The 23,122-nt window shown below is 42.5% G+C and overlaps 1 protein-coding gene across 4 annotated transcripts; it reads left to right on the plus strand.

The window, feature by feature from the left end:
• The first annotated feature begins 597 nt into the window (after positions 1-597).
• Positions 598-21,406, plus strand: fam161a (FAM161 centrosomal protein A). 4 transcript variants are annotated; one of them, XM_061680609.1, is made up of 8 exons: positions 598-932; positions 5,524-5,753; positions 7,127-7,673; positions 8,932-9,542; positions 13,790-13,957; positions 16,121-16,220; positions 17,225-17,343; positions 17,650-21,406. In XM_061680609.1, the coding sequence occupies exons 1-8, from the start codon at positions 765-767 to the stop codon at positions 17,906-17,908; spliced, it is 2,202 nt and encodes a 733-aa protein (XP_061536593.1). In that variant the 5' UTR covers positions 598-764; the 3' UTR covers positions 17,909-21,406. The 4 variants fall into 4 exon arrangements, with proteins under 4 accessions (XP_061536593.1, XP_061536594.1, XP_061536597.1 ...); XM_061680610.1 differs by having other exon boundaries at positions 7,127-7,664; XM_061680612.1 differs by lacking the exon at positions 598-932 and adding an exon at positions 1,450-1,782.
• Positions 21,407-23,122: the final 1,716 nt, after the last annotated feature.

A 23,122-nucleotide genomic window follows, 5' to 3' on the forward strand; every position in this document is an offset into this window, starting at 1 on the left:
ACATATCAATTTCAATAAACACAATAACGAATAATTGTGAATAAAGGGCATTCTGGTGGACGTGATAATTCATCGGGATGTATGAAAGCACCACCACTATGTAGTGCTAACTATTGGTGAGGAAGACTTTATCAGAATTTTTGGGTCGTTACTATCATTGGATGGTATTGGCAGCCTTCACGCTTACCTGATACCTTGAAATAAGTCCACTATCAGTACTCAACATTCCCAAATTGTATTGTTTAAACATGTACAAAGAATATTGGATTCCTTGAATGAGAATATTAGATTTTTTTGGAATATTTGATTTCGTATTTAATGAAAGATTCAATTGAAGGGCTCTTCTCGACAAACTATGGACTACACGTGCTAACTGCTATTCCACTGCACTGCCCTAAAATATTTTTATTTCATGTTTCATTCAACATTTTGGGGGAAAAAAAGTAAATTATTTTAAAAGGACACCACAGTTGTGCCGTTTTTAACTTTGTAAATATTTGTAGACCCCTTGGCTTTATGCGACACGGATTTCTCGCACCGTCACTTCCTTGACAACGGGCCGTTTTCGTTGCTAGGCAACCAGTGCTTCCTGTTTAAGCGCCAGGTGGCTGCTGTCACGCGTAACAGGATCAAAGCTCTCCAACTATTTGTTCTTTTTTTATTTCAGGTAATTAAACACTTTTGTCAGTGTGCTTTTTAAAATTTATTTATTTATTTATTTTTTACATTTTTGGACAACAGTAAAACAATTGTTTAGCGTCTTCATGGCCAACGCGCACCGCAATAACGTGCTGGTGACGTCGTGTCTGAAGCGGCCGGTGGACCCGCACACCAGGGTGCCGCTGGCCTCCTACGAGCGGGACAAAGAAACGCCCTACTCGGCCACGACGTACGCCGACAACCGGGACGACTACCAGGATAAGGAGGACCAGGTAAACACACCAACTTGGGCGCAAGTCAACAGGACGACACTTTTTTTTTTCTTCATTGACAATTAAATGTATACAAATTTGAGTCGTTGCTGTTAGTTTACACATCGGTAGTCAGCGGTGTGCACTGAGGGCCCCCAGAGCCTTATCTGCTAGCCTAAACACTATCTATCCAAAGCACTGACTACAACTACTTAATTCAATTCTTAATTAATTATGCTTACTATTTATTATAATGAATTCATTTCCAACATTCTTTTGTCTTAATTTCATAGCGTGCAGCCTTGGCTGCCCAGCTTCTATTTATGTAAAGTACTGTACTAAGTAAAAAAAAAGAATTTCTTGGGGTTCCAATCAGATTTCAGCTTTTATGTGTTGCCATGCAATTATCATCTGTCCAAGGCCTTCAGAATCCCGAGTGCAGGCGTAAAAGCAGTAAAACACACACACACACACACACACACACACACCGTTGAAATGGTCTAACGGACAGCACTTCCTTGATTGCTGGGCAGTGTGAGACGTGGAGCTCATGGTCAAGGCGAGATGGAGGATGGCGAGAAATATTGATCACAGAGACGTTACAAGCAAAGGAAAACGTACAGATCGGAACATCGAAGCAGACCCGACTGGCGGTGTGGCATAAACTGGTTTGTGACTGCATCGGGATGCCAGGGGGAAGTAGAAGAGGATAGTGATGATGATATGGAAGTAGAAAAAGGGAGTAAGGTTAGTGGTAGAAGGGGAAACAATTAAGGGAGGTGGTCAAAATACTAAAAGAAGCTTAGAGAAAAATAGTTCGTATGAAGATAGAGCAGTGGTGAGAAGGAGGATGGGCGAGGAAGATCTGAAGGTAATTCTTCAATTTAATAAGGATAATGAACAAATAAGTTTATTATGGGATGGCAATAATGATGATTAAAATAAACTGGAAAAAAAAAACTGTGTTTGAATGATGGGGGAGGAACGAGGATATGACGACAGGATCAGAAACAGCAATTGACCTCACAGTCGTATCAGATGAGTCGGCTGGTTTGTGTGAATGGGATGTTATTAAGACAGCAACGGTAGGAGGTGACCATTGAGGTTTTTGTGAATGTAAAAAAAAAAGTAGAATAAAGCGTTTAAAGAATGAAAAAGAAATCATAGTTTTGAGAAAGTAATTGAATACAAATGTCGACAAGCAGTGCCAAGGAGAACTATAAATGGAAACTAATATTGCTAAAATGTGGAAAGTTATTAAAAGAATCAATGGCATGAAAATATGGATATCCAGTGTTAAAAGAAACGCGAAGTAATATTAAAAGAAGAGGAGAAAGCAGAGATACTCGTTGAAAATTTGTTAAAATTCATCGTCACCGAAATATAATTGAGGAAGGCAAAAAAGGGAAGGTAGTTAACAAGAATAGCATACGGAGAATTGTTGCAGAAAGAAGAAGACACTAATAAAATATATGAAATAAGCCTTTTACAAAAACTGAACTTAATAGAGCTCTAATAAAGACCAAAATGACAGCACCAGGTAAAGATCAAATATGTTTTATATTTTTGGTCACTTGAAAAGTGGGTGACTTCAAACAAAAGGGGCTCTCTCCTGAGTTGTTTAACACACCTAGAGGGAAATACCATGAAATTAAAAACTGGAATTCTGAACTTTTGTCTCGTGTTCATCTTTTAATCTAAAACCCAAATGTCTTCAGTACACAACAAAACCAAAGGAATTGACCTTGAGGTTCCAATGCTTTGGAATACTTGATTAAAATAGTATTTTAATTCAAAATATATACATTAATTAATTTATTTATTTCAAAAAACTCAACTCACTCATCTATCGGGTGATTGAAAAGTAACTCCCTATTTTAAAATACTAATAATTTATTCATATGTTGTAATATTTTTGTCAATTTTTTTGTGTATGTTCCATGATTAAAGGAGCAAGTTGATTTTACTAAACCAACGACTTTGGAAGAATTTGAAGGGCGAATACGAGAAATTATGTCTGCCATCCCACAAGAGTTCCTTGTGAAATCAGTTAATGCGGTTCCCAGGCGGCTTGAGAAACTGGTGGCTAATGCTTGGCGCCCATATCCAATTTGAAATAAAACTCCATGCAATACACTTACTTTCTTCTCGTTCATTTCTTGTAAGAATTATAGTTAAGAAATAAATTACAAGTACTTAAAAATAGGTAGTTACTTTTCAATCACCCGGTAAAAATATAAACTATATTATTCAGGACGTGAGTTTTTAAATTGTATGATGTTGACAGCATTTTAGTTATTGAATATTTGACTGATTATTCCATTGAATATTCAACATTAAGTTATTGAATTTTTGACATTTGTTAATTGAATATTTGATCTTAGTTAATTGAAAATTTGTCCTTTTTATATTTATTATTTAACATTAGTTTACTGGATATATGACATTTGTTTATGGAATAGTTGACCTTAGTTTACTGGATATTCCATATTAGTTTATTTCATATTTGACAGATTTTTTAAAATTGAATATTTAACATTAGTTTACTGAATATATGACATTTTTAATGGAATATTTGACATTATTATAATTTTTTTTATATTTGACTGTTTTTATTGATTTGAATTGAATTTTATTTTTAATGGAATATTTGAGTGGTTTGTGTCAGGCAAAATTTGGTCTTTTACGGTCAGTGGGCGCTTGTGTGCCGAGCGGATGGGAACACTGTCTTGCTGTCTATTTGTGGCCTAGATTAGACAGCGTTCTGGTCACATAATGGTAATCCCTCATCCGCCCTGCCTGGCACGCCGCCGCCGCCCTGTTAAGCCGCCCCCGGTGGGCCTCCCTCCATATGGAGCCCTAATAGGCTTAAACTGCATTGTACCATTGTATGCTGACAGACGATGGAGATAAAAACGTGAACAATTATCCAGTATGTTGTGATCTTTGAAGATGGCTGAACCCAAAACGACAGCGGAACCTCCAAAGTCCAATTTGAACATTCTTAACTATTACATAAGCGTAAAAAGAAGTTGGCAACTGTCAATGATAAAAACGAATGTGACCCAGCTTACAATTTGTTTACATTACGAGCGATCACTCTGTCAGAAAATGCTTTAAAAAAGAGAGGGGGAGTATAAATGTAGAGATATGACACATTTTATCGTCCAAAAATGCAGAACCACATTAAAAAAATAAATAAATAAATCTGCATATCAAACAATGGAGGGAGACTATGGAACACGCCGAGTGTGGGGCTGAAACAATGTTCAAGCATCAACCTGTTGAAAAAGAAATACAGTACAAACAAATGACCTGTAGGAAATATGAGGTGGAAGTCCTATCAATAAATACTGTATATATCAAATCAAATCCAATTTATTTATATAGCACCTAAAATGCAACACAGAGCGCTTCACGGAGATTAATACAAAAAAAAAACCCAGACAATTAAAATTGCATGAAATATTGAAGAATCCACACATCCCATCCCCACACATAAACACGGAACACACCCACACATACATGTGTATATTTATGTGTATATAATATCGGTCTTAAATAGGTGTTTTTATGGTTGCTTTTGTTTGTAGTAGTTGATCTTTTTTCATTTCTTATCATAAAAATCTAACATACTGCTGTGACTGATATTCATTTGTATTATTGCATTAGTGTAAAGAGGAATATGGATGTGTATAAAGTATATTAATATTTCTGAATTATTATTGTCATTATCCGTCCATCCATTTTCCGTACCGCTTATCCTCACTAGGGTCGCAGGTATGCTGGGGCCTATCCCAGCTGACTCTGGGCGAGAGGCGGGGTGCACCCTGGACTGGTCGCCAGCCAATCGCAGGGCACATGTAGACTAACAGTCATTCACAGTCACATGCACACCTACGGACTGTGTGGGTTCTGGGATGCACATGTAATGGCAACAATGAGTCCCTGGACTTTATCATTATCGTCACGGAATACAGATACAGTATACAGAATCCTCCGCTATGTCACGGTTCTTGCTTTCTGGTCTCGCCATATTGCAAATTTTTATTGCAGTTTTGACTCGGTCTTTCATACTGTTTGTGCATTATTTTTGTGGTATCCGTTGCTCTTGAAAATGTTGTGCCGTAAATGGAAAAAAAAAATACAAAATAATAATCTCTAAAATAGTTGACTTTCCCCAAAGTGTCCCACTTGTTTGCATCTATGCCAGGCTGCTTTCGTGAGCAGGCATGCCGGGTGTTACCGCAACAATGACAATTTATCGAGTCCAGAAAAAAGTCTCCGTTGTCTTAATGAAAAGATAACTCGACCTACTCTGCCTCTGATTGGCTACTGGCTAGCACCAAGACAGGAGACGAACTTTTAGTGGATAATGATTTGCTGAAGCACTTCAGCAATACACACACATACGTGGGTAAACAATGCTGTGCGTTTGTGGACGCAGATTGATCATGTTTGATGCATTCCTGCTCATTTTTGTGCATCTCAGACGGGGGGAAGCACATCAAACGAGATCCCTCTATTGGCTTGGGTGAAAAGGACTCTTCAGCTCACTGAGCTGATTTGCGAGTTGAGGACAGTGTAAAAGTTCATTTTTTTCTCCCTCCAGGCGGCGTACGAGGAGGCGTGCAACAAAAGGGCCACACCAACAGCGAAGGACTGGAGAGCGGCAGGCGGCGACCGCGTGAACCTGCGCAACATCTTCTTCTCCAACGAGGAATACTACAGCAAGCTGGAGGAGCTGAAGAAGGCGCACCTGCGCACGATGGCGGAGCTGGAGAGCATGTACCACCACAAACTGCAGCTTCACGCCAACAACACGCCATGCCACCAACATGGGTCAGGCATTACTTGTCATCGTGACAACATTTTCTCTGCTCTCGGCAAACAGGAATAATACAAATACAAAAAAAGGGTAATATTGCATAGATCTGAGTTGTACGACAGGAGTGTTAGTTTGGAATTGGATACTGCATGTCGCGAGAGATAAAGCTACCTGCGGGGGGGGGGGGGGGGGGGGGGGGGGAATTCTCATTCAATTTCAAATTCCATCTTGGAATGTAGCATCTTTTGTATTTTTTTGGATTCTTTTGAAACTACCTTTTTTTTTAAATAAAATAAAAAATACCACTTCAAAATATCAAACATTTTCATATTTAAAACAAAAAAAAACTTTTCCCTTTAAATATTTTTCATAAAACGTTTGTCCTAAAATTGTATTGTCCTAAAATTAAAACACATATATTACATACATATAAAAAAAAATTTAAAAATAGGACTTAAAATGTGCAACTATCCTTGTCTTATTAAAACTTTTTAAAAACTGTTTTTCCTCAAAATGTTCAATTGTTCAAATTCTCTTTAAGGTTAAAACATTTTGATAAAAAAATAAACTTTTCCCCGAAAAAAAATCAATATATTCTCTAATATTATGAAATTTTGAAAAGTACAACTTTGTTTTGTAAGATTGTGAATTGTTCTCAAAGAAATTATTACTATTTTTCTTAAAAAACACAACACTTTTTTACTTAAAAATCATATATTTAAAATTTTTGGGGAATTCGTATAAACTAACTGCCGTGACCCTCGTGAGGATAATGGTGAAGAGAATGGATGGATGGATGGATGGATAAAGTAACTGTACGACATTTTATCAGAAAGTTTTTTTTTTCTTGAACAGTTTTTCTCAGAAGTTTTTTTAAAAAAAAACTACAGTAGTTTTTTCTGTTTTTTTCTCAAAAAGGTAGTTTTTTGAATTATTTTTTTCCCAAAAATGTATTTTCTCAAAGAAATAGTTTATTTTCTGAAAGAATGTTTTTTTGTTTTTGATACATTTCTCATGTATTCCTTTTTTTACAAAAATATTGTTTGTGTTAAAAATAACTTTTGTACAAGCTTTTTTCTTTAGTATTATTTTTTTCCTCGAAAATAATCCTGCCAAATTAGTTCTCTTTTTCATTTTTTTCATAAACAAAAAACACCATCCATGTGCAATATGCTTTCCTGACACAAAACATTATTGATTATTAGCCTGTCCTATATATTAACTAGAACCATGTCAGTGAGGTTTGAAAATGATGTCAACAGCACATAATGAGTGCATCCTTTTATCGGACACTGCATCAGGTATACATACATTTTGTAACTACATCCAGTAATGTTGTATTTCTCCATCTATCTCTTATACTGTCTATATTTGTATGTGTCAACAGCAGCGGCGGTGAGTCACTACATCTAAGGAAGTCGCACTCGGCTGCGGAGCTCCGGAGAAGTCCCGGCATGCCTGCGTCGTCGGATGAAGACGATGCAGACGACGCCTCCGGGTCTGATGTGGAGAAAGGGCTGCTGTTCTCCCCCAAAGAATTCATCAAGAACATGTGGACCGACTTCAAGCTTTCGCCCCGAACACGCCACCTGTCCACATCGTTGCCGGGCGACCACAGCGGCTTTCGGCCTCGGCGAAGGAGCGGTCACCAGGGGGCGAGCATTCCCAGGGCGACGGTCCCCAAGCCCTTCCAGATGACACTGCGTGAGGCTGAGCGCCGGCGGCGCGGCATCAAGACGCGGTCGGAGGTGGAGCTGGAGAACGCCGAGTTGAGACGACAGCTGGAGGAGATGTCCGAGTGCCACAACAAGTTCCGCGCGAGCCCCGTGCCGGCGCACGTCCACCTGCCGCTTTACAATGACCTACGGGAGCGACGCCAGGAACGACGGCGGAATGTGCGGGAAGAACGCCACCTCAAGACCAAGGTTTCAATAGTTGAGGATTTTTATTTAGTTTGAAAGTCACACCTCGGTTCTGGAAATTAATTTATTCATTGGAAAATTCACCTAAATGCGAATTTTTGGGCCAACCTATGCTCCATTATTTGCACAAAAAAAAACTCAGCTATTTGCTGTGTTAATCAAAACAGAGCAAAAAAGACAAATAAAACAAGCAACGGCTCTTAACTTGAAAAAGTTAAGAGCCGTTGCCCTAGATACTTGAAAAGTATACTTGAAAAGTATCTAGGGCACTCATAAGTCAAGTTACCACTGTACTTTTAACTAGGTTTGTAAACAGACAATGCAGCACAGATCATTTTTACACTTGAGACTACGGGAGTCCCGGAATGCACATGTGACGGAAACAATGAGTCCCAACCTGGGAACAATGAGTCCCTGCAACTTATAGATTTTTATTACAGTTATTACTCTATTTTTTTTTTTGCATACTAATGCAAGTACATCCTTTTTAAAAACAATTCACTTTTAATTCATTGACATTGTAATGAAGAAAAATAAAGAAAATATACATTTTCTACACCGCTTATCCTCACTAGGGTCCCGGTTATGCTTGGTGGGATGGTTGTGTTTAAGATGTATTTAGTCACTTTGAGGTTCTAAGTTGTGTTGTCTTTGTTGCGACTTCATCCAAAATGTTCCCAAATCGTCCCGGTGGCTTTAAGCTTTGGAACTAATTCCATTTATGCCTCTCAATTGTCTAACTGCAGCTACCGGCTCTCCGTCGGAAAACTTAGCTTCGTGTAAGCGAGCGCCTGCATTTCAAACACACGCACGCACGCACACACACACGGCCAATCAGACGTGGGGTCCCTGCCCTTCAATATCTCTGATTGGTTTAGAGACCACGATGGGTTTCATGTGTGTGCTTTCAAGTCGCGGAAATGTTTTTTTCTTCCTCAAATGACTGGGCACCTGAATGCACCCTCTGATATATATATTTTTTTGCCCCAACATTCAGAAATTAGGGTGCATATAAAATTAATACGCCGGATTTCCAGCACCTCGATGGAGTACTGCATCCTAAAACACAGATTGATCAAACTTTATATGTCCCTGCTAATTTGTGTGCATCTCAGATGCGGGACGCACATCAAATGAGATCCCTGATGCAGTTTTAGTAAGTTATCATGTTTTCGTTTGTTTGTTTCTTTTTTTTTTTTTCTATTTCCGTTGACATTTTGTTTTTGTTTTATTCTATTGTATAATAACCTTGCTGGGGACTCTCTCCAAGCCCTTCAGCTTCCTGGAGAGGGAGCGTCTGAAGAAGGAGCAGCGCCAGCAGCAGCCTCAGCACCCTGGCCAGCAAGAGCGGGTGAAGCCCTTCAAGGCCAAGCCGGTGCCCAGGTCGGTGTACGCGGCAGCGACGGGGGAGCTGAGGAAGGAAGAGCAGCTCTACCGATCCATCAAGAAGCAGATGAGAGCCCAGGAGATGCTCTACAGCGCCGCTGCACCTCCGAGCACGCTCACTAAAAGACTGGCGGAGAGCAAGAAGAGCAAAGACCACCCCCAGACCTTCACTCACCGGCCGCACATCAACAAGGATGTGCCCGACTTTGACGCCAGCTTCAAACGCTTCCAGAAGCTCGTGGAGAGGACCAAAGAGGTGAAGCCCACTACGGCATGCGAGCCCTTCCGGCTGAGGACGGCCCAGATCCCGTCCCACCGCGAGCGCATCCTGGCCGAGGTGGAGAAGGAGCAGAGCATCCCGCGGACGCTTCGCTGGCCGTACTTCAAGAGCTCGCGCACAGCAAACTCCAGCCTCTGCTCGTCCCTCTCGGGGAGCATGGAGCTACTGCCCGCCAAGGACACGGACGCATCCAAGAAACGACATGAGGCCGTGAGGTACCGTGACTCCTCCTCCTCATCCTCCTCCTCCTCCTCCTCCTCATAGACCACAGCCTCCTTAGCGACCTCCAGAGTGACTCTCCTCCCAAGAGACCCAACCCCACCCCACCCCACCCCACCACCACCCCTGCCCCTGCAGAAGCCTGTGTAGCTCCCTCAAAGATGCTCATCCTGTAAGTAAAATTTGATTGACATAGAAGTTTGTAAATCGGGGAAAAACATATTTTACAATAAACTAATGCAAAATAAATGTTTACCCAATTATTGGACTAATTGATGGAAAGATCGATAGAATAATTGATGCTAGAGATATTCGATAGTGACAGACCGAGCTGCATAGTCAAGTTAAGTTTATTTCTATAGTCCTTAATCCCAAAAGAGTCGAGTCGAGTATGCATGCAGTGTGGAGTTCCCGCAGTAAATTTTAAAAAAGTATTAAATGTTCAAAGCGGCACGGCGGACGACTGGTTAGAGCGTCAGCCTCACAGTTCTGAGGACCGGGGTTCAATCCCCGGCCCCGCCTGTGTGGATTTTGCATGTTCTCCCCGTGCCTGCGTGGGTATTCTCCGGGCACTCCGGTTTCCTCCCACATTCCAAAAACATGCATGGTAGGTTGATTGAAGACTCTAAATTGCCCGTAGGTGTGAATGTGAGTGCGAATGGTTGTTTGTTTATGTGTTTATGCCTGCGATTGGCTGGCAACCAGTTCAGGGTGTACCCCGCCTCCTGCCCGAAGATAGCTGGGATAGGCTCCAGTACTCCCGTCACCCTAGTGAGGATAAGCGGCTCAGAAAATGGATGGATGGATATTATGTGTTCAAATAAAGTGCTTACCTTCAGAATTCTCTAAAGAAAATTAAAAAAAATACAGATATTTCATGTTTTGATCATATGGGTAGAAGTAAAATCATGCATTGTAAAAATGCATTATACATAGGTAAAAGGGTTTTCCAGAATTTTGAGGGCAACTTTGGGGGTGTGTATTATACATGGATGCGCATTATACATGATAAATTACGGTAATCCATATATTACAGTGCCATGAAAAAGTATTGGCCCCCTTCTCAAAATCAAATATTTTTGCATATTTTACCCACTTTGTTTAAGATCATCAAACAAATAAATATCTGAGAACTGTAACACAAGTGAACTTAAAATGCTGTTTTTAAATGCCGATTTCATTTATTAAGGGCCTGGAGGTGGGGCTCGAAGGCGAGCGCCTGGTGGCCGAGCCTGCACCCATTGGGCCCAGCCGGGCACAGCCCGAAAGGGTAAAGTGGGACCCCCTTCCCATGGGCTCACCACCTGTGGGAGGGGGAATAGGGGTCAGGTGCAGTGTGAGCTGGGCGGTGTTATTGTTATTGGACATCTGCGCTCATCACGGATTGTCCATAACGAACACCATGTTCAAGCATAAGGTTGTCCCTACGTGCACTTGGAACCAGAACACCCTACGTCACAGTTCGATGATCGATTTTGTGGTCGTGTCATCGGAGTTGCGGCCGCATGTCTTGGACACTCGGGTGAAGAGAGGGGCGGAGCTGTCAACTAATCACCACCTTGTTGAGTTGGCTTCGATGGTGGGGCAAGATGCCGGCCCGACCTGGCAGGTCCAAACGTAGAATATTGAATCCGAGTGGACCATGTTCCGCACCTCCATTGCTGAGGCGGCCGACCGGAGCTGTGGACGTTAGGTGGTCGGTGTGGCAATCCCTGCACCCGTTGGTGGACACCCAACGGTGAGGGATGCTGTCAAGCTGAAGAAGGAGTCCTATCGGGCCTTTTTGGCCTGTGGGACTCCTGAGGCAGCTGATGGGTACCGGCTGGCCAAGCGGAATGCAGCTTTGGTGGTCGCTGAAGTAAAAACTCGGGTATGGGAGGAGTTTGGTGAGGCCAAGAAGAAAGACTTCCGGACGGCTTCGAGGAAATTCTGGTCCACCATCCGGCATCTCAGGAGGGGGAAGCAGTGCATCATCAACACTGTGTATAGTGGGGATGGGGCGCTGCTGACCTCGACTCGGGACGTTGTGAGCCGGTGGGGAGAATACTTCGAAGACCTCCTCAATTCCACCGACACGCCTTCACCTGAGCAAGCAGAGTCTGGGTTCTCTGAGGCGGGCTCTCCTATTTCTGGGGTTGAGGTCACAGAGGTGGTTCAAAAGCTGCCTCGGTGGCAAGGCCCCGGGGGTGGATGAGATTCAGAGTTTGGTCCGCATATCTGGCAGTAAGTCGGACTTGTTTCCGGTGAGGGTTGGACTCCGCCAAGGCTGCCCTTTGTCACCGATTCTGTTCATAACTTTTATGGACAGAATTTCAAGGCGCAACCGAGGCGTAGAGGGGGTCCGGTTTGGTGGCCTCAGTAATGCCTCTCTGCTTTTTGCAGATGATGTGGTTCTCCAACTCTCAATGGAGCAGTTTGCAGCCTAGTGTGAAGCGGCTGGAATGAGAATCAGCACCTCCTCAGCAGCAACAACTGAAAACAAGCGTTTTCTATAACTGCCAATTAGTCTTTCATATCTCTGTGGAGATTTTGGCCCACCTCTTTCTTGCAGAATTGTTTGAATACAGCAGAAATGAAGGGTTTTCGAGCATGAACGGTCTTTTTAAGGTAATTCTACTGGATTTCAATCAGATTCAAGTCTGGCATTTGACTAGGCCACTCCAAAACCTTCCTTTTGTTTTTTTAAGCCATTCAGAAGTTGACTTGCTGGTGTGCTTTGAATCATTATCCTGCTGCAGAACCCAAGTGCGCTTCAGCCTGAGGTCACAAACTGATGGTTGAACATTCTCCTTCAGGATTTTCTGTTAAAGAGCAGAATTCATCGTTCCATCAAGCACAGCAAGTTGTCCAGGCTCTGAAGGAGCAAGCCAGCCCAAGACCATAACACTACCACCACCATATTGGACTGTTGGTAGGATGTTCTTTTTCTGAAATGCTGTGCTACACTCACGCCAGATGTAACGAGAGACACACAGTCCAAAAAGCTCAACTTTCGTCTCATCAGTCCATATAATATTCTCCCAAAAGTCTTGGGAATCATTCAGATGTTTTCTTTTTTGTTGTTGTTGTTTTTTTGCAAAGACGAGCCTTTATGTTCTTTTTGGTCAGCAGTGGTTTTCACTTCCTCTCTCTTCCTTATTGTTGTGTTATGAACACTGACCTTAACTAAGGCAAATGAGGTCTTAAGTTCTTTAGAAGTTGACCTGAGTTCCTTTGGGTAATCTTTGTAGGCCGGCCACTCCTGGGAATGTTCACCACTGTTCCATGTTTTCTCCATGTGAGGATAATGGCTCTCCCTATGGTTTGCTGGAATCCTAAAACTTTAGAAATGGCTTTTGTAACCCTTTCTAGACTGATAGATGATGATTACTTTATTTCTCTACTGTTCTGAAATTTCTTCGGATTGTGTGACTTTGTTGAAGCTTTTTTAAATCTTTTATCCGACTTGATTTTGTTAGGACAGATTTCTTGATTGAACAGGTCTGGAGGTAATCAGGCTTGGGTGTGATCAGTGAAAGTTAACCAGATTGTGATTAGCCACACTTATTCACAATCTAACAAGGGAAGTAATTAATTTTTTCACACAGAGCCAGGTAACTTTGCCTTAATAAATGAAATCACCATTTAAAAACAGCATTTTAAATTCACTAGGGTTATATTTGTCTGATATTTACATTTGTTTGATGATCTTAACCACTGAAGTGAGGAAACTAGGACGGAAAATATGATTTTGAGAAGGGGGTCAATACTTTGTCACAGCACTGTATATTATATTTCAAACTCAAGGTGCAGTTATAATTAATCACTGCCATTGACGGCTTTTGAAATCAAATATCCATGTTAATGGGGAAGGCTGGCAGTGAATGAGTTAAAAGAATCGTTGTTACAACCTTATTTCAAAATGGAATATTTTTCTCAAAATTATAGCTACAACACGTTATTTTTCATATTGTAACTTAGAAAATGTATTGAAAATAAAAATTAAGAAATAACTAAGTATTCACAGCCTATGTTGATGCAGTGGCGGCAGAGTGGCCAACTTTGTTCACATTGGCATTATTGGGTATTGTGTGTACAATTTGGAGGGAAAAAAATGAATTTAATCCATTTTGGAAGAAGGCTGTAATAATAAAATGTGGAAAAAGTGAAGGACTGTCAATACTTTCCAGATATATACTAAGTTAGAAATATTTTGGCGGTGAAAAAAGCAGGTTCCGATTTGACTTTGTGACTGTGCGGGCAGGCAGGCTCTGGAGCGCAGGAGGAGGGCTGAGCAGGAAGAGGCACGCTGGACTGAGAGGCAGAAGGAGCGTGAGAAAAAGCTGCAGAAGCTGGTGCAAAAGCGGGCTACCGCCAATGATCCGCACCTGGCGCTCACCCACACACACGGCCACAAACTCCAAGAATTCAGGTGAGATGCGCCAGAAAAAAAAAGGCAATTTGCAAGGTGACTTTAACTCCCAGTTGTGGGAAACGGGCAACTTTGTGGCAGCTGATGTGGCTTCCTGTTATGACATATTTAGATGACATCAGCGCCAGGTATTGTTGTCAACAATTGTCTCCACACCTCAGGCGCAAGGCAATGTGCAGGTTGACTCTGGCTAATTTTTGCAGATTTTTCTCTGTTGCCAAGTTAAATACTAAAGGACAAAGTATTGTAAAACAGTCCAATGTTCTGCCTGTAATTTATATCTTTATTGTTGTAAGTGTTAAGGGACCAAAAAAGAAAGTTGTTTTATTCATTATAGATTTTTAAAACTTAATCAGCTCATTAATCCGTTACTGGATTTTTATTCTTCCAAATATCGCAATTGGCCTAAAAAATATCCATATCGGTTGGCCGCTAGTTTTAACACAGTTGATGCAGCTTCCCGCAATCAGATAATTAGATAACATCATCGACAAGTGTTTCAACGCCTCAGAATTTAGGAATATTTTAGGTAAGCTTCAAAACTTTCCCATAACCCACCCAGCCATCATTCGGAGCGATGAAAAGGCAACTTTGACGCACACATCTGATGCGGCGTCCCGCAACCAGATACTTAGATGACACCAGTGGCGGAAATTGGCATGTGCGAAGTGTGCGACTGCACGGTGCAGGACTCTGATGGGGCCGACAAATGAATGGGTTGACTAATGTAAAGTTGCCAATCAGATAGTGTTTGGACAGGCTTTGAATGGTGAAATGTTTTCATCAGCAACACCCCACCCCCAAAAATAAATGTAAAGCAAATGTAAAGATTTCCCACCCATTGTTTTTGTAACAGATTTGAACTGTGACAAACTTTCGCCCTCCTCCAAGCCCAACCCCCCACCTCATTGACGACACCGTCACTGGATGACACTAACCCCATATATTGTTTTCTACTATTGTTTAGTGATGGGCAAATGATACCGAAGCTTTGGAGCTTGTGTCACTCTTCCTGAAGCGAAGTGATTCGAAACGCTGTGTCGGAACTTGTATCAAAACACCAGTGTCACGTGACCGGTGACGTTTGAAGCTTCGAACGTCATCGCTGTTTCGCTTCGCGCTTCATTCCTTCAAAAATGTTTCGAAGCTTTTCATTGGCTCATGCCGTTTCAACGCATTCTGAGCCAATGACAGCTTGACAGGTTTGACAGATCTGAGTGGTTTGGCGCCATGCTAGTTGTATAGGATGCAACATTATGCTTCAAAATGGAGTTGTGAGGAGATAGAGATTTGGAGAGTGAGAGTATTTTGGCAAGTCAACCATGCAAGTCCCCAAATGACAAACCATTATCTTTAAAGGTTTTCCTACACATACACACACACAAAAACAAAATTCACACACCATGATCATTTGCAAAGTAGGAAGGATCTCTAATCCTGTTAGGGACTTTTAGTACAGTTTTTAAATAAAGCTCTAAGCTTTAAATAAACCCTTAACCGACATTTAACCACATTTAACATTTAATAGAATTTGCATTAATTCTTTGGATTAATCTGCAATGTGTTTTAAGAGTATGGGTGAGAGCATCTGCATATTTTATTGTAATGACGATATAATCATTATTTGGTATGAAGGAACAAAACACATACAGACTTTTCTGAACTTTTATTGCTGTCACGCGAAACAGTGCCATTGCTTCAGTCGTACTCTTTAGAGGTTGCTATAGGTTGTCCACCAGATGTCACCATCACCGAAGCCTTGAAGCTTTGAAGCTTTTTCAGCACAATTGTTAGGAAAGCCTCAGTGTTTCAGAAGGCATCACTTGCCCACCACTACTATTGTTTCAACGCTTCAGAAGCCAAGAAATTGATTTAAACCCCCAGTTTTGGGAAAAGGGCAACTTTGACACAGCTGACATGGCTTGCCGCATCATGTCGTCAGCTTCAGGTGTTAAACTATACCATTTTCCATGTTGCTGCTCTCAACTTACACCTAGCTGCCATCCTGGTTCTGGTACCTCAGAAGCCAGGAAACTCGCAGGTGGACTCGAACCCCTCATTTCTTATCGGAACCTTTGACTCAGAACAGAAACTGTGGGGAAAAGCAGACTTTGAGTGTCAGTGTGAAAAGGACTACCGTGTGCTTCTTATCCCCTTGTTCAGGAAACAAGACCGCCAGCGCAGGAAGGAATATCAGCAGGAAATCAAGGAGATTGAGGAGCGTGTGAAAGGAAGGCCTCTGCTGCTGGAGCAGGTTGCACAGGTACACGACATAACACGCAACGGTTTTAATATAGCCATAGACCGATTCACAGTGTTTTTAAACAAGAGACAAGGGGATACTGACTACCGTTGGCCTGTACTGAAAACGATGACAAAAATTTGTGTTTGGGGTTACGCCACCAGATGTACAGTGGTGCCTTGAGATGTGAGTTGCCTGACTTCTTGAGTTTTTCGAGATATGAGCCGTTGTTTGGACGATTAGTTTTTTTGCTTTGACTCGTAAGCAAACTTGAGATAAGAGCGCTATATGGTGCCAGTGACTCAACTCACTTCACAGCAAGCAGCATTTTGACAAATAGTTCTTCAAAAGAGGCTTCAAGCTTTTTATTGCCACTCCCAGTTGTAGTTTACTGTCAAACTAAATCTACAAGAGAATTACATATTGTGTATTTAAAACAAGCAAACAGGTTTGCTTGAAGAATATCCCTGCTCGCTTAATGCGAACACATAATGGAAAACAAATGGCGTTGCATCAAGAGTCGTGGTGTTATAAACATTTCAGCAACTGATATTTGAACGCAAACAGTGGAGCAACACATGTAGACAGACAATATAGCAATGTTCACAGGCATTTTTCTTCTATAAAGAACCACCTATATTACTGTGGATTACGGAATTTAGTTATCACTGTCTCCATGTGTTTCTGAATGTTTGTCTTATACTGCTCCGAGGTGGCCAAGGCGATAGGAACAGCACATTTCACTAAAGCAAAAAGAGTGACAAAAACTGTTTAATTCTTTACCATGTATTTGTCACTTGTCATGTTTTTATAATATATGATATTATAGCGTGCTAGTTTTCTCAATAAAACATTACAAGAATTTTGGAGCCGATTAACGGCACTTCCATTCATTTCGGTGGGAAAAGATATGTGTTATGAGTTACGAGCACGGTTACGGAACAAATTAAACTTGTATCTCAAGGCACCAGTCTTCTTTATTATATTTATTCCGATTCTGAACATGTGCTCTGCCGAAACAACAGAAGAATGCTAAGCGGGCGGCACAGAAGCGTTTTGCTGATAAGCTGCACGGAGTGCACCTGAACGAGGACTTCCTCAGCAGGAAGGCGGCGGCGGCACGGACACACACTGATGGCACATGGTAAATGTTCACCAGGCATTGGGTAGATTAAGTAGGGCTGGGCCATTTGGCCATCAAAATGTCCCTTTTGTCAAAACATGTACACTACCAGTCGAGGGTTTGGACACGCTTTCTCATGCTATTGAATGAGAAACTGACCATCTTTTGACCGGTAGTGTATGTAAAGATGAAGAAAAGGTTGATTTAAAAATAAATAAGTCATTCTGGCCAATTAATTCAAATGAATGGATAAAATGAATCCCTCACTCAGCCTTTTGACGAAGATACAGTATGTGGACGTCTGCTCATTCTTCTCTTGTTGGCCAGCGAGCCTTCGGATTCCGAGGACGCCGACGCCCTGGAGCCTGTCCACTACTGCAAGGTCTTCCTGGATGACCAAGACCAGGAGGTGGGGAGAGAGGATGAGGACCAGAGTGACAAAGATTCACGTGATCGCAGCGAGGACGGCAAGCGGCATCATTCCGACGGAAGCTGTCACTACTCGGACGATCATGACCACTATGACGATGATGAGGAGAGGGATGCCGAAGAGGCAGAAGACGGGAAGCGGGATGAGGACGAGTAACATCCTTAGCAGCAGTCGGGAAGATGACGTACGATAGTGTACAGTTGACCCTCACTATTCTTGGGGGTTAGGGAACAAGACCAGTGGCAAATAGTCGAGACCCCCTACAAACATTTAGAACTGTCTTATTGTTTAAACCCGAAATATGCCCCATGATCCCAAGACACAGGCAAATTATTTTTGCGTCTGGGGGTTTGGGTTGCTTTGCTCAGGGCCCTGGCACCCCACCCAATTCGGCGCTCCTGATTATTATTGCCGCATTGAGAAGCCAGGAGAGAAGTTGTATGTCTGCATAGATTCTCAGTCATCAAGATCATGGTAATCCGTAAAGGTTGAATCACGGCAACTGGACTGTTCTTGTTTATTGAAGATGTTGTACCTTTAATCAAACATGCTTCTTCATTTCTAAAATTCTAGGTATGGAGTCTCCCTATTCAAGAGAGGAGCTAATTCTCCAGTACAGTATATCCGTATATCTGTCTTATACTGCCCCCAGATCGCCAAGGTGCACATACAAGAATGAGCAGCACAATGTGTATTGAAGATGAAAGTGTGACGACAAACTTTTTTTTTTTTTTTTTATCCACCCTTCCGTCCGTCCGCCCGTCCGTTCTCTTCCACTTAACCGGAGTTGGGTCACGGAGGCAGAAGCTTTAAGCAGGGAAGCCCAGACTTGCATTTCTATTTAATTATGTCATTACTGTATGTTTTTATGAAGTATAGTTTTATATAGTGTAACGTGTTAATATTGACAAAAAACTGCACATTTTTAGGTGGGAGGCTCTCACAGATAATGGCATTTCCATTCTTTTCATTTGGGAATGATGTTTTAAACTTTTCTCAAGGCACCACTGTATTAGGGTTAAAGCTTAAAATTGATAAGCTAACATAGATTAAAATGTAAAGCAATGCTCCATTAATATTACTACAAATGACAATACCAAATGAGTCCAACCCCCCAGCTGATAAGTACCAATGAGGGAGGGGCGAATTTAAAGATGTAACAACAAATAACTTTGTACACCGTGCATCGGCACAAACAACAGGCAGGACCCGTTACCCCACCCGAAGGCGGAGGGAGGCTACCCTCTCGTCCACCGAGGTGAACCCCAATGTACAGGCGCCAAGCCGGTGGCCAATAAGTATACCCACACCACCTCGGCGCCTCTCACCGTGGCCAACTCCAGAGTGGAAGGGAGTGTAACCCCTCTCAAGAGGACTGGTACCAGAGCCCAAGCTGTGTGTGGAGGCGAACCTGACTTTATCTAGTCGTAACTTCTAGACTTCGCACACCAGCTCGGACCTCCTTCCCTGCCAGAGAGGTGACATTCCATGTCCCGAGAGCCAGCTTCTGTAGCTAGGGATCGGATCGCCAAGGTCCCGCCTTTGGCCACCGGCCAGCTCACCCGACCCTTATGGCCCCTCCCACAGGTGGTGAGCCCATGGGAAGGGGGAACCACGTTACCCTTCCGGGTGCAGGCGCTCGCCTTCGAGCCCCACCTCCAGGCCTGGCTCCAGAGAGGGGCCGCGGTGACCCGGGTCCGGGCAAGGGAAAACGTCTTCCTGAATTTTTCATCTTCATAGAGGTTTTTGGAGATGTGCTTTGTCTGGTCCCTCACCTAGCACCTGTTTGCCATGGGTGACCCTGCCAGGGGCATAAAGCCCCAGACAACTTAGCTCCTAGGATCATTGGGACACACAAACCACTCACCACGATAAGGTGACAGCTCAAGGAGTTTTTTAAATATTTTTTTTCCTTTTTGTATATTTTTTTTGTATTTCTAATTTGTTAATTGTGTGCATTGACTTGAGTGACTTCTAAATTTAAGACAATGGTTAAAAACAATGCTATTCGATTTCTTTGGCAACTGAATGTAAATCAATGATTGAGGGGACTTCATATAAAATCTTACCTAGGGCGCCACGTTGGGTAGCGCCTGCCTGTGCACTTTTCTGGGACCCTGTTGAGGGTGTAGAAATGGTCCTCTGTTCCATGGCCAGAAAACCAAACTACCATTGCGTTGACTAGAGTCAATTTTATGACTTAGTTGTGACTTGACAAAAAGGAAAAGGTTTTGAGACTTCACTTGGACTTGGGGAGTTGAAGACTCAGGACTTGAGACATGAGGTGGTGTACATACAAACAGGTGAGCTCAATAGTCCAATAATATCATTATTTAACCTTATTGACATTTTTATAAAGACTCGATAGTGCGGGTAAGACTGCATTATAAGGTGATTTGACTTGGGACTTGACTTGCCCAAGACAAAGCAGTGACTTGCACATGACTTGATCCCATCTTTGTATTGTACAGTAGAATCACGTGTAGATAGTACTCAATGTTAAAGTACACATGACATGGTAGGTGGTGTTGTTAATAAACTGTTCTCAAGTCGGCAATTGTCTTCAGTGGTGGGTAGTAAAGAAAAGTAGTGCAAGTACTTTGTTACGGTACTGTGTGAATATGTGTACACACACACACAGTGGGTACGGAAAGTATTCAGACCCCCTTAAATGTTTCATTCTGTTATATTGCAGCCATTTGATAAAATCATTTAAGTTCATTTCATTAATGTACACACAGCACCCCGTATTGACAGAAAAAAAACGGAATTGTTACAATTTTTGCAGATTTATTAAAAAAGAAATACTGAAATATCACACAGCCATAAGAATTCAGACCCTTTGCTCAGTATTTAGTAGAAGCAGCGCCATTTTGAGCTAATACACCTATGAGTCTTTTTGGGAATGATGCAACAAATATTTCACACCTGGATTTTGGGATCCTCTGCCATTCATCTTTGCAGATCCTTTCCAGTTCTGTCAGGTTGGATGTTGAACGTTTGTGGACAGCCGTTTAGATGCTCAATTGGGTTTAAGTCAGGGCTCTAGCTGGGCCATTCAAGAACAGTCACACAGTTGTTCTGAAGCCACTCCGTCGTTATTTTAGCTGTGTGGTTAGGGTCATTGTCTTGTTGGAAGGTGAACCTTCGGCCCAATCTTAGGTCCTTAGCACTCTGGAGAAGATTTTCGTCCAGGATATCCCTGTACTTGGCCGCATTGATCTTTCCATCGATTGCAACCAGTCGTCCTGTCCCTGCAGCTGAAAAACACCCCCACAGCATGATGCTGCCACCACCATACTTCGCTGTTAAAACTTTATTGGACAGGTGATGAACAGTGCCTGGTCTTCTCCACACATACCGCTTAGAATTAAGGCCAAAAACTTCTATCTTGGTCTCATCAGACCAGATAATCTTATTTCTCACCATATTAGTTCTTCAGGTGTTTTTTTTAGCAAACTCCATGCGGGCTTTCATGTGTTTTGCACTGAGGAGAGGCTTCCGTTGGGCCACTCTGCCGTAAAGCCCCGACTGGTGGAGGGCTACAAGTGATGGTTGATTTTCGAGAACTTTCTCCCATCTCCCGACTGCATCTCTGGAGCTCAGCCACCGTGATCTTTGGGTTCTTCTCTCCCTCTCTCACCAAGGCTATTCTTACCCCAATTGCTCAGTTTGGCTGGACGGCCAGCTCTAGGAAGGGTTCTGGTCATCCCAAACGGCTTCCATTTAAGGATTATGGAGGCCACTGTGCTCTTAGGAACCTTAAATGCAGCATAAATCTTGTTGTCACCTTGGCCAGATCTGTGCCTTGCCACAATTCTGTCTCTGAGCTCTTCAGGCAGTTCCTTTGATCTCATGATTCTCATTTGCTCTGACATGCACTGTGAGCTGTAAGGTCTTATATAGACAGGTGTGTGGCTTTCCTTATCAAGTCCAATCAGTATAATCAAACACAGCTGGACTCTAATGAAGGTGTAGATTACAGGGGTGTCAAACCCATTTTAGTTCGTGGGCCACATTTAGCGTAATTAGATCTCAAGCGGGCCGGACCACAATATTTGTGGCTTACAAATCCATAAATAACATCCATCCATCCATTTTCTTAGCCGCTTCTCCTCACTAGGGTCGCGGGCGTGCTGGAGCCTATCCCAGCTGTCATCGGGCAGGAGGCGGGGTACACCCTGAACTGGTTCCCAGCCAATCGCAGGGCACATAGAAACTAACAACCATTCACACTCACAGTCGTGCCTATGGGCAATTTAGAGTCTCCAATTCATGCATGTTTTTGGGATGTGGGAGGAAACCGGAGTGCCCGGAGAAAACCCACGCGGGCACGGGGAGAACATGCAAACTCCACACAGGCGGGGACGGGGATTGAACCCCGCACCTCAGAACTGTGAGGCTGACGCTCTAACCAGTCGGCCACCGTGCCGCCCCATAAATAACAGTTATTCAAAAATGTCCCCATTGTTTTGGTGCAAATAATTACAAGTAATTTTATAAATATTCACATTTATTCATTATTATCTTGTTGCAAATCATATGAGCAGTTTAAAATTTGTAACCAAAAATTATTTCAACAGTATTATGAATCAGGCCGGCCAGGGGACGACTGGTTAGCACATCTGCCTCACAGTTCTGGGGACCGGGGTTCATATCCCGGCCCCACCTGTGTGGAGTTTGCATGTTCACCCCGTGCCTGGATGGATTTTCTCGGGGCACTCCGGTTTCCTCCCACATCCCCAAAACATGCGTGGTAGGTTGATTGAAGACTCTAAAATTGCCTGTAGGTATGAATGTGAGTGCGACTGGTTGTTTATTTCCATGTGCCCTGCAATTGGCTGGCGACCGGTTCAGGGTGTACCCCGCCTCCCGCCCGAAGATAGCTATAGCCATGAGTCTTTTTGGGAATTAATATATACATATATATATATATACTCTCACACACACACAGTGGGGGCAAAAGGGTATTTAGTCAGCCACCAATTGTGCAAGTTCTCCCACTTAAAAAGATGAAAGGGGCCTGTAATTTTCATCATAGGTATACCTCACCTATGAGAGAAAATGAGAAAAAATATCCAGAAAATCACAGTTTGAGTTTTAAAGAATTTATTACCAAATTATGGTAGAAAATAAGTATTTGGTCACCTACAAATAAGCAAGAATTCTGGCTCTCACAGACCTCTAACTTCTTCTTTAAGAGGCTCCTCTGTCCTCCAATCGTTACCTGTATTAATGGCACCTGTTTGAACTCTCTATCAGTATAAAAGACACCTGTCTCCAACATCAAACAGTCACACTCCAGGCTCCACTATGGCCAAAACCAAAGAGCTTTCAATGGACACCAGAAACAAAATTGTAGACCTGCAC

The sequence above is a fragment of the Phycodurus eques genome, chromosome 6 (assembly GCF_024500275.1).
Source record: "Phycodurus eques isolate BA_2022a chromosome 6, UOR_Pequ_1.1, whole genome shotgun sequence".
Classification (NCBI taxonomy): Eukaryota; Metazoa; Chordata; class Actinopteri; order Syngnathiformes; family Syngnathidae; genus Phycodurus; species Phycodurus eques.

What these genes read in the sequence shown, in the direction of transcription:
- fam161a (XM_061680609.1), top strand. Translation starts at nt 765, where the DNA reads ATGGCCAACGCGCACCGCAATAACGTGCTGGTGACGTCGTGTCTGAAG. An exon ending in ACCAGGATAAGGAGGACCAG is followed by an intron (nt 933 to 5,523) that starts GTAAACACACCA and finishes TTCTCCCTCCAG; the next exon opens with GCGGCGTACGAGGAGGCGTG. An exon ending in TGCTGGAGCAGGTTGCACAG is followed by an intron (nt 16,221 to 17,224) that starts GTACACGACATA and finishes CCGAAACAACAG; the next exon opens with AAGAATGCTAAGCGGGCGGC.